The 11721-nt window shown below is 43.4% G+C and overlaps 2 protein-coding genes across 3 annotated transcripts in view; one reads left to right on the forward strand and one right to left on the reverse strand.

The window, feature by feature from the left end:
- ecel1 (endothelin converting enzyme-like 1) overlaps positions 1 to 6475 on the forward strand; it is a 56958-nt gene extending 50483 nt beyond the window's left edge. For both annotated transcript variants that reach the window (XM_008302322.1, XM_008302323.1), the window contains 4 exons: positions 1049 to 1114; positions 1683 to 1778; positions 4744 to 4820; positions 5019 to 6475. In XM_008302322.1, the coding sequence (XP_008300544.1) occupies positions 1049 to 1114; positions 1683 to 1778; positions 4744 to 4820; positions 5019 to 5118 (339 nt within the window). In that variant the 3' untranslated portion in view covers positions 5119 to 6475. The remainder of the gene's footprint in view (positions 1 to 1048; positions 1115 to 1682; positions 1779 to 4743; positions 4821 to 5018) is intronic.
- Positions 6103 to 11721, reverse strand: part of LOC103372644 (coiled-coil domain-containing protein 150-like) — a 10746-nt gene continuing 5127 nt past the window's right edge. Inside the window, exons 6-12 of the mRNA XM_008302331.1 lie at positions 10591 to 10733; positions 10115 to 10208; positions 8904 to 9052; positions 8671 to 8797; positions 8035 to 8202; positions 7823 to 7909; positions 6103 to 6647 (exon numbers count right to left, since the gene is read on the reverse strand). Coding sequence (XP_008300553.1) covers positions 6543 to 6647; positions 7823 to 7909; positions 8035 to 8202; positions 8671 to 8797; positions 8904 to 9052; positions 10115 to 10208; positions 10591 to 10733 — 873 coding nt within the window. The 3' untranslated portion in view covers positions 6103 to 6542. The remainder of the gene's footprint in view (positions 6648 to 7822; positions 7910 to 8034; positions 8203 to 8670; positions 8798 to 8903; positions 9053 to 10114; positions 10209 to 10590; positions 10734 to 11721) is intronic.

The raw sequence follows: 11721 nt of genomic DNA on the forward strand, positions 1-11721 counted from the left end.
ATGGATGGATGGATGGATGGATGGATGGATGGATGATGAATGGATGGATGGATGGATGATGGATGGATGATGGATGGATGATGGATGGATGGATGGATGGATGGATGGATGGATGGATGGATGGATGGATGGATGGATGATGGATGGATGGATGGATGGATGGATGGATGGATGATGGATGAATGGATGGATGGATGGATGATGGATGGATGATGGATGGATGATGGATGGATGATGGATGGATGCCTTGGCTTCCAGAGGACACAGTAGTACAGTAGCGACCTAGCATTCCTAACGTAGTCCTTTCCCAAAACATACTCTGCTATATCATCAGTTTTACTCTAAATGGGACCATAATGTACTCAATGTGCATCATGCTGTATGCCCAATCTCTTGAAACGAGCAATTAAGGCCATAAACGTGTAAGGAAATTATTTACTGAGGTAGCAAATGAGGTGAAAATGTTCTCTTTTTGGCACTGACTTCTGTACAAACAGACTTATTTTGCAATCAGAGGAGTTGCCCCCTGCTGGCCATTAGAGAGAATGCAGACCTGCTTCACTTTACTAAGCCAGACCCTATGTCCATCTATGTTTAGAAAGGCAGGAAGGTTCTAAACACAGTGTGAATGCATATACCACTCTTCTATTGCAAATATAAGGCTGGCCATTGCTTTAGTCTACAGGCTAGAAGCAGGGGAAACAGGTAGCTGCTGCGAATCTGGGAAGTCATTGCAGCTAACCGAGAACTAGCCAGGCACACATATGAGATATAAAAACAAGATATAAGGGTGGTATTTATTTTATTATCTAACAGGATGTTCAGAGAGCGAATAAGCACAGTTCTCAAGTGCTAACATTTTTCTTTAAGATTGCTGCATCCTAGGACAAGATCTGTAGGCTGCAAATAATTGGTAAAAAAAAACAACAACACAGGAACTTTACAGTAGCGCTGAAATCACGTGCCAGTTAAAGTACATCCATGAAGCACACGAGAGCAGAGCTGTTAGGAGCTCTAAGTGTTTCAAAAGCTTCCCTTGTGTGTCCAGGTGAACGGTCGTCTGACTCTGGGGGAGAACATAGCAGACATGGGAGGCCTAAAGCTGTCGTACTATGTAAGTAACACCTGATGCCATCACTGTTCAAACACTCTGGCCATGCGGCTTTGCAAAATCCAAATATCAGAATCTGCCCTTATCAGCACACAAAGTCTCCCTCCGCTCCGGGTCAGAAATCTCCCTCTCTACATTCTTCTGTGCATTATTTGCATTAAAGGAAAGAGCAGGAGTGCTTCAGAATCAGGTTAAAAGATAAACAGCTTTACTTGTATGTTTATGTGCGTGTGTGTTTTAGCAGAACACCTGCGCTGCATAATTCAGCTCCATGTTGAGTTACACCAGAGTGTTTGTGCATTCAGATGCAAAAGTACAAAGGCAGTAAATAAATATGTTTAAATAAATCATAATATCAAATGCATCCATGGAGCCATAATGTCTGTTAGTGAAGTCAATCATGAAGCTGAAGGAAGCCAGACAGTTTTATTAAGTATCCTGTTCGGTGTCAGATCCAATTCTACCTTTAAGAAAATACACTTCTTTGGACACGAGTTGAGGGATCATAACTTGATTTGCATCTCCTGCCTGTCATCACTCCCTCCTTGCACACCTGTCTCTCTGCCCTCAGGCATATCAGAAGTGGGTGAGGGAACACGGTCCAGAGAGGCCTCTGCCAGGCCTCAAATACACTCACGAACAGCTGCTCTTCATTGCCTTCGCTCAGGTACAGAAGCCTCTCAATGCAATTCACACGACTGTCTTTCATTGCATTTACATATTAAATCCTTTTAGCTGCCACTCTCAGCTGGAGCGGCTGATCGTAGAGGGCAGGTAGGAGTTGTATATGATTCCCAACATTAGTGGATGGATGCATTAACTATTTGGAGCGATCAAAAAAAGCAGCGTGTTGATGACAATACAGTGTCTCTAAGCACTAGACCTCCCCTGCTCCTTGTAACTATTACGACTTGTCATTGAAATTCAATGGTTTCATTGAAATTCATGGCTTAATGTAAGAGTGGCAAAATCTAGACGCACTTTAAAATGCAACGTGGAGTGTTTTAGCCCATTTTTTAAAAGTCTTGCCACAGGGAAGTGATATGAAGATGGTGTATACGTGCGTACATTCATTTGAAATGTCATATGTGTGTGTCCATGGTGAATATAAAGCATCATTTCTAGCTTGGGGCAAGTCGGCCACGTCAGCCAAAATGAATGTGGTCAAGTCTACAAGTGAGCACAGCAGGCAGCAGCCTCACAGACAGACAAACTTATTAAATGTCTCGTTTGTAACAAATATTTGGCTGCAATCAACATTTTTTTTTAAAGTTCTGATTGTTGTGTCAACAAAATGACAGAAAAATGTCCTGGTGTGCTTGAGCCCAAAACTTAAACACTCACTTTGTTAGAGTAGAAGATTAATAAAGAGCAAAAAGCACAACATGCAGTCAGGTTTGAACTGAACTGGAGGAGATGTGGCACTGCTGACTCGAAATATAATGATGAAGCGCTTCAATAAAGACCCTCCACAGTGAAATTTAGCTTTTATCCTTGTTTCTGTGGTGTCTGTATTTATATGCTGGAAGACTCTCCATGAGTGGAATAAGCAGTCGGCGCCATGGATGAGCGTTTCCACCGTGAACCTGCGCTGATGACGGTCGAAAAAACATGAAGTCAGACTTCTGGGGTTTCATACACGGCAAACGTAAAAACACAATCCGTCAGCTTGCACGGTGGAGCTTTCTGCATCACTATTCTTCTTCAGAACCGGTTTCTGGTCCAATATTGCACCTTGCCATTGTGTAGCATACAGTGGTTTTACAGTGTGTGGGTCTTTGGTGAGCTGGTGTGCTTGAGCTGCAGTGTGTGGGGGAGGGGCTGCAGGTTAAACAAGTGGAGACTTTACTGATCTGCACAAGGAAGCAATGACGTAGATTTATGTCTGTAAAACGATTATTTTAATTACAAATAACCATAAATATGTAACTTTTACGACCTGTCCAGGTGAACCTGCCTTCACCCTGAGTCAGCTCTGATAGGCTCCGCCCCCCCACCACCCTAGTGAGGATGAAGGTGTAGAGATGATGGATGGATGTAACTTTAATACACAGAGATGAGTTTTTACACCAGAGAGGGACGTCGATGCAGATTCATTTTCTAACAGCAGCTGATCACGTAATTACACAAACGTTTTACCTCCAAAGAAGAAGCCCAGTGTTTGGATCACATGTTGTTTCATTAACGGGCCCGATGAGGGTCAACTAGTGGCAAATATGTCATACTTTATGACCAACTTTGGCCAATCATGGAGCAACAAGTGGTGGAATAAATGTTCTGATCCATTATGTCGGGGTTGATGTGTTGCATCAAACATCACTTCAGTAAAAGCACAGAAGTGTGATGAACAAACAGAGTGCTGTGGAATCACCACAAGCTGTTTGGCAGAGGAACGACTCTTGAGTGACATAATACTCCATATTAAATTATGAAGTCCATCCATCCATCATCTCTACACCTTCATCCTCACTAGGGTCATGGGGGGCGGAGCCTATCCCAGCTGGTTCACCTGGACAGGTAACCAGTCTATCACAGGGCTACACTTAGAGACAGACAACCAAGCACACTCACATTCACACCTACGGACAATTTACAATCACCAATTAACCTCAGCATGTTTCTGGACTGTGGGAGGAAGCCGGAGAACCCGGAGAGAACCCACGCTGCACGGGGAGAACATGGAGACTCCACGCAGAAAGATCCCGGGTGTCCTCACCGGGACGCCAACCGGCGACCTTCTAGCTGTGAGGCCACGATGCTAACCACTGATCCACCTGCAGCCCTAAATATTCCTTTATAACAAAGTAAAGTAACTTCTACTGAGCAGTGACCAGTGCTGCTAAACGTGGCCGTCAGAGAAGAACAGCGACACAAAGCCAACAAACTGAAGCAACAAATCTAAAGCTTGCTAACATTCAGCACCACAAGCAGAATCCCCTGTTGTAGTTAAGGCGGCGGTGCAAACCACCGAGACACCTGCAGCCCACCACTGTACCACCAAGGCTAACTTATGAAGTCATTGAGATGGATTATACACCGAGCATTTGTTGTTGTTGTGGGTAGTCGAGCTGGAACTCATCTGACACAATTATTGTGGTGAGAAGGAAAAAAGCGGTTTTGTTCTGTTATATAAGCAGCCTGGTAGACCAGCTTGTACTGGGTTTTTGTAAGTATTGTATAACTTTATCTCTTCTGGCCTTTAATGGGTATTTTAATGAAACCATCTGAGACATTTAGAGAGGAAGCCACTCGTTGGTATAACTGCTAACAACTCACATCTGGATAATGGCATAATGGGATAATGCTTGTTTTTTTGTAAACAGCAGCTAAAAAGATTGAAAACCACTGGCTTATTCGTCTTCTGAAATTACCTATTACAGCTCTTAAGACAAATGCAGTGCCGTAAAAAAGCGCAATATTTCCCTCTGAAATGTTGTGCAGCAGCAGTATTAGAAACAACCAGAAATATAGCAGAAAACAAACATTTTCTATGTGCCAGTAACTCAGTCGTTGAGTGAACGGACTTTATTTCCAGCTCTGGAAACGAGATCATCCCTTGTCCTGCAGGGCGTCCTGTTTGGGTGAAACTGTGTCCACTTTTGGTCAGCGGTGTGTTATTACTGTGTTTTCAGAACTGGTGTATGAAGAGGAGATCTCAGTCCATCTACCTGCAGCTGCTAACGGACAAACATGCACCAGAGCACTACAGGTACAACACACACACAAGGTCATTCCTCTCAGACATCCGTGCACAATGATTAGAAACTCAGCTGTAAAATAATATTCAAATCGAAGACATCCGTTTAGAAAGCTGAAGCTCGCCACAGTGAAGAGGTTGTGTGGTTCCTGTGTGAGCAAACGGTTTCCAGTCTCCTCATTAGTTTCTCTCCGTTTCCTTCCCCTGCAGAGTGATTGGCAGCGTCTCCCAGTTCGACGAGTTCGCCCGAGTGTTCCACTGTCCCAAGGGTTCCCCCATGAACCCTGTGGACAAGTGCTCAGTTTGGTGACCTCTCCGTCCAGCCTGCTGACCTGGGATTAACTTCATCTTTAAAGCAACCAGTGTCCCTGAGCCGCCTCCCTCTCCAACATCCCATATTTGCCAGAGCCAACAGGACGATGCAGAGAAATCCCATTCATGCCTGTGACAGACACATGGAGGAAACGTATCGTCTCATCCTCATTATATTTCTTGACTTTATACATCGATTGTCTGTTAATAACTGTCTGTACTAATCAAACGAAGCATGGGTTACATGGCTATTGATTGTGTACATATATGATTTGATTATATATATTTTTCTATGTTTGATTTACTTTCAGATCATCTATTTTTGTATTTAGCAGATATTCCACATACATTACGCATAGGATTCATAAGCGATTTGTTTTTTAATTAAGCAACATGTTCGCTTCCTTCGTAGCATCATCTAGACAAACTTCAGCTTATGTGAAGAGTAAAGAGGGGCACATGTAAACTGGGCAAGGACCCATTTAAACGAACTGGGATCAGTAGCGTCCTGGTGCCTGCCAAAACATTGGTGTCGTCTCAGTTTGGGTTCGGACTTTGATTTGTACAATGCTGCCCTCTTGTGGCCGCAGAGAGCAATGGTCAGTGTTGAGCCGTCATGACTGTTGTATTTGTTTGCCTGCATTGGTCTCTTGTCACTGTGAGTGTTTGTACGGTTTTTAAGATTTGTCAACTTAAAAAAAGAAAAAGAAAAAAAAAGAAGCTTGACTCATGGTGGATGTTTTTTCTCAGGATTTGTAGCACAGTGCAGCGCCGAGCTCGATCTACATTCAGCCTACAGTACAAACACACAGAACGGTCAAAGATGGACAAAGAGAGGAGACGAGAGCGTTTTTTCTGACTGGAATTCAGCACACGGGCTCAAATCGACCCCAACGGACAAGCTGAAGGGAGAGTCCTGTCAGTTAGAAGCTGTGGATCAGTGTTTCTGATGAACTCTGAATGATCCGAGACAAGCCGGGAATCAAGTGAGAGCGTGACCTCACATCATGCATTCACAGTTACACAAACCAACACTCTGTACATAATGAAGTGCAACTATGGTAGATGGAGAGTCATACATTTGTACACAGTGCTATTTAAAACTACTTTTGTATAAAGAACCTGTTGGTACAAAAACATGAGAGTCTTTGTACAGAGGAGACGTATATCAGAGGTTATGGTTGTACAGTTTGCATGTTTCCATCTTGGCCGACATTAAATTCTGATCGATAAATGTGGAGGATATCACACACACACATGTCTGAGTGACGGCTGCTGGTTCACGTGTGGCTGCTATCTCTTCCTCTCTGTTGGTCGCTGTTTAATGTTTGAATAAATACAAAGGATCCCTGTCACTTTGTGATCAGGTGTGTGTTGTATGTGCTGCTTATTATCAGTGTGCTTGTGTTATCAGCTGTGTCCTCACTGCGTGGACCCTCCAGCGGTGTGAGCCAGCTCTCTCTTGGCCTCCCAGCGTTCGATGGTAGAAGTCCACCTCTCCAGCTCTGCCTGCCGTTTGCTTGTAACCTGCAAAACCCAGCAGGAATCAACAGGACACAGTGCAGCATCAGCAAGCTGTGCAAACCAGCCGGCTGTCATACAACAAGATTATCTGTTAAACCGGTGAAAATCAATCTGAAACCAAAACACGGTGGCTTTTCCAAAGGAAAGAAGAATTAATGCACAGCATGGGCTTTACTTCTTGTTAAATTCTAAGGATTTTAGGACAGAATAGGTTTATTTTCATGAAAAAAACCCCAAAACATCCAATTATGTAGCGTTGACACACAGAGATTCTTAGTTTTTAGAGGTTAAATAACTTGAGACAGACTTTATAAACTGGCCAATATTTCATAGCAGATTGTTCTAAAGTATGAAACTTAAAAGCATAAAAGTTCTCAAGTGACTCCTGCTTAGAAGGAGGCGTCAAAGTAACGAGCAGCAAGCGATCATTTGTTTGCACTGAGAAGGAAAAAACCGTTAAGTCCCATTTTATATATTTGTTTGAAAACATTTTCATTTTTTTGTGATGCTAATCTGCAATGATGTGAAATCCCACAATGTCTCGCTACCAGGACATTAATCTAGTAAATGATATAATAAACTATAATAAGGATGAAATCAATTCCAGTTTTCCTATAAAATCCTAAAGGAATGACGACGTTCTGAAGTCCCTCAAACTCTCCGTTGGAAGTGAAGCAGGCCGACATGCTCGACACAAATCAATAGAAAATGTTCTTCAGGTTGATTCTGACTATCAGCAGATCTGGACTCAGATAGCTTCGACTGAAAACATCAGTAACAAGTGAAAATATCTTCCACTCCTACAAAGGGCACATCAGAGGGAACAAACATTCAGCCAGCAGTGCTTTTAAAGATCAACAGTTCTCTGAAGGTCTGCAGGGATTTAGTATAAAAAAACAGATAAAGATGTACTTAAAGGCTTATTCCTACACATCAAATCAGGAGTTCCTCATGACTGTTTTGAAATGCCTGCGTTACTTAACCTTTTTTCTAACAAGCCTCAAGGTTTCAGTGGCTTCAAAGAGCTGCATCATTTATTTTTAAAGAAACAGCTGAAGCTTCACCTTGAACTCAAAGAAAGTCAAGATGAAGCCCACGTCTGACTGGAGAGTAACAGTAAGAAATAAAGACAGCAGGGATAAAGGGAGAAAAGCACAATGTGAAACGAGACATTTCACCTGTTCAGGTAGCAGCCCGACCACCAGGAGCTCACCGTCGCTCTGCTCCTGCTCAGGCAGATTCCCCATCTTCTCTTCTGACCTCTGCTGAGAGCACAGCACACTCAGTATCCACACAAGCCATCACCATGTGTTCCTATTTCAGATCAGAAGCTGATGAAGGAATAAAAACTGCCACTTCTACAACTTGTTTCTGTGTGCAGTGACGCTACCTCCACTTTCTGAGAGCTGTCCTGTCCATGTGTGCTCCTCTGCTCTCTGATACCAGCTTTCTGTTTGGACACCAGCTGCTGCAGCTCGGACACCCGTCTGTGCAGATCCTGATTGGTCTTGGACAGTTCACTGGACCTGGTTGATGAATCCTGAACTGTCGTTTTTAGCTGGAGAAGACAACAGGGATGAACAAAGGTAAACATGTGGCATCATGTTCCAGAAGAGTGCTTGTGAGTTTTTTATTACTTTCATAGATGAATCATTAGCCGACTAGTTTTGAGAACAGCAGAGATGCGGTAAAAAGAAACTTGTGCTGAGAAGTTTGACAGTTTGTGTTGTTTTGTGCTGTGCATCAAAGACACTCAGCGGAGTCGGAGGTGAGGCTTTTCAGCAGAGATTATGCACATCCATACATATTTACACACTTCAGTAAGTCTCTTAGAATTTTTTGGGCAACTTTTAAAGTCCTACTCGGAGGTTTTTCCACTAATCGTTTGAGATTGAGACGCTGTTTACTGGGAGACGTGGGAGGATGTGATCCTTTGCAGGGGAATGTTTTGGACCTGCACAGAACTCAGAGCTGAAATCAGTCATTATTTTCTTTAACAACATGAACGATTTGCTCCAGTTGGTACCTCTGATATTTCTCGATGCAGTGTCTTCATGGATGATTGATAGTCTTCCCTGCTTTGGTGCTTTATGGCGCTCAGATCTGCAGACAAACAGCTGATCTTTGTCCGAGCTTCACGTAACTCGTCATCTCTGCAACATACGATGACATCACACAAAAACATCATGAACACATGCTGTATAAGATGTCCTGTTCCTGTAACAGCGTGTCGATGGGCTGTTTGTTCCGACGCTGTACCTCAGCCTGATGGAGGCCTGGTACTGGTCTCGAGCCTGCTCCAGCTTCCTGTGTAAGCTGCTGTTGGTCAGCACAGCCTGATCCAAACTGTGGGCCAGCCTCCTGTTGTCGCCTCTGGCTGTAACCAAGGCCTTCTGCAAGGACTCCAACTGGACGATTTGCACACACACAGGCAGAGAATACACACACCTCTAAAAACATGAACACTTTGTGAACCCACCAGGGGGACACTGTTCACCCCCTAAGTTTCCATAAAGCATACATTAACCTGCAGGTTTTATTTAGCGTTGAGCTTCGTGCTCCGAGGCTACAGTCCTACACACCTCCACTATTGTTACGCTGTAATTAATTAGAAAATGATTCTGAAATACAAGCCCGATAAGTAAGACTGAAATAATACAGGTCTGTAAACCAGATTTTGTCAAAGGCCTCTTGGGGCTTCAGCATTAAATCACGATGCACAGGAATAGTTTAACATGATGGGAAATATGTGTGTTCAATTTCTTGCTAAAGGTTAGCAACAATTAGCAGCTGGCTGGCTTAGTTTAGCAACAAAACAGGTGAACAGTTAGCATAGCTCCATGAGAATAAAACACAATCTGTTTACTGACACCTCTTAATTTAATTAATTGACACGTCATAACGAGTTTGTTCACCCTGCAGGAAAACTGAAGTGGGAAAACAACACGCTGCGGTTTTAGAAGGAGTCCGGCACACCAAACAGAGCTCATCCTCTCATTTAATTCTTATAAAAAACTAATGATTGTGTTCCTGAAACTTTCACATGACTCCTTTAGAGCCCTTATTGTTCCAGTTGAAGTTCTGCTCTGTATGTTCTCTGTCATGAATCCAAACAGACCGACTGGCTTACAGAGCATGTGACACAGTACAGATGTTTTCATCCTGATTATTTCTCACTGGCTGCGTGTGTTTACAGGTCTGATGTCATGTACTGTCACTGCTGACTGAAAAAAGAAAATCAGATTTCTAAGTGACCATCCAGGCCTCTTGCCAACCATGAATCACGCTGACCTTCCATGTTTTAAACCTTCACCATCATCTTCTCTAAAACACCGTATACTGCCAGGGAAACTGTGAATATAGGAGTCTGATATGAATAACGACCAAACAGGAACACTTTCATCTACAAACATCAAAGCTGTGGATCCTCATATAGCTCCTATACGCTGTGTGAATGAGAGAGTCCTTACAGCTCTGGTCTTCTTCGAGTGAGTGCTGGTCAGGAGTCTCTGGAGTTTCTCCACTTCTGCCTGGTGTCTTCTGATCTCCGTCTGAGCCTGCACTCTGGCACAGAGGACAGCAACACATAGCATCACCAGTGACAGCTTCACATGGTCAGACATGCCCAGTTTAGGCACACTGATGTGGAAATGACACCTTCCAAGCAGGAAAGCAAACTTTGCCTCCAAGAAGTTGTGATGCTTGAAGTAAGACACATTTAAATGGTTAATGAGCTTCACAGTGGTGTCTCTGATTCAGTGTTATTCTCCTCTATTGTGTCACATGTCTGGTAAAGTAAATGAGTTCACCTAAAATGCCAAAGTCTTATCTTCCATAAGACACTCACACATAATTACAGTCACAAATATCTGCATTCACTGATATTTCACTGAACCATGTCCTCATCCTAACATGCACCGTTTGTATGATCCCACTCAGCTCTAACCTGTCCTTCTGGAGGGTGTCCAGCTCCTGTTCCCGTCCCTCCAGCTCCTGATGTGGTGTCTGGCTGCTGAGCTGGAGTCTGTTACAGGAGGCTGGACTGACAGCGCCCTCTGCAGGTCCACACAAACCCTGCAGCTCGCTGATCTACAGCACAACAGAAAGTTATCTCAGTGCTTCCTAGATCTGTTTATTTGTAAGAAAACATCACAGGCGCAGCAGAAGGATGTGTCGAGGTCAGATAAATGTTTCAGCTATTTGTAGAAAAGGAAAGATAAACCTGGAATACAGACCGGTGGTGTCCAAGGTTTCTAGTTCATCAGGAGTCTGACATTCAAGAACATTTTAATCCAGTAAAGTGGGTTTTACTGTTGGAGTCACTTAATTATTCTCCACCATAATAACTGTACTTTAGAAATGAGAATGATCACATTTCAAACTGTCACACTGTCTCTTAAAGGCCTAAGAAGAAGATCTGAATGATGGACATAAAACCATGACAGACTAAAGCCCTTTGTGTGCATGAAGAGGTCACATCCTGTCGTTCTTCTCAGATCCACGGAGAGCTTTAGCATCTTTCTACCCATAACTGCTCAACTCTTGACACTTTCCAGGCACAACATGAATAGTTTTTCATTTAAAAAAAAAAAAAAAAAAAAAGCTCCTAATATCAGCTCCTGATCAGATTGTGGTTAGCAAACTGTTTGAGTGTTGGACAGCTACAAAGCCAGATGTCTCAGGGGTTGCTGTAGACCAGACAGGAGCTAATCAGAGCTAACAGCTGGACACAAGCATGACTGCTGATGCTGACTGCTCCATAGCAACCGGATGTGTCAATAACTGTAACTGTTGGGTTATTAGTTTATCTTTATAGGGTGATATTTGCTTCATATTACACAGAGATAGTTTCTGTTGGCCCCAAATCATCCAACAATGAGCTAATACAGGTGTGTACATGTGTACAGGATGTCCGGCACAGTGCACCACACTGACTGTAGATTAATACCTCCTAAATATAAAAGTCAGTTATAGAACAGGGCTCACGATGGCCTCGCAGCTACAAGATTCCAGTTCGTGTCCCGGTCAGGATGTTGCATGTTCTCCCCGTGCAGCGTGGGTTCTCTCCGGGTTCTCC

The sequence above is a fragment of the Stegastes partitus genome, unplaced genomic scaffold (assembly GCF_000690725.1).
Source record: "Stegastes partitus isolate 25-593 unplaced genomic scaffold, Stegastes_partitus-1.0.2 Scaffold1795, whole genome shotgun sequence".
Lineage (NCBI taxonomy): Eukaryota > Metazoa > Chordata > Actinopteri > Pomacentridae > Stegastes > Stegastes partitus.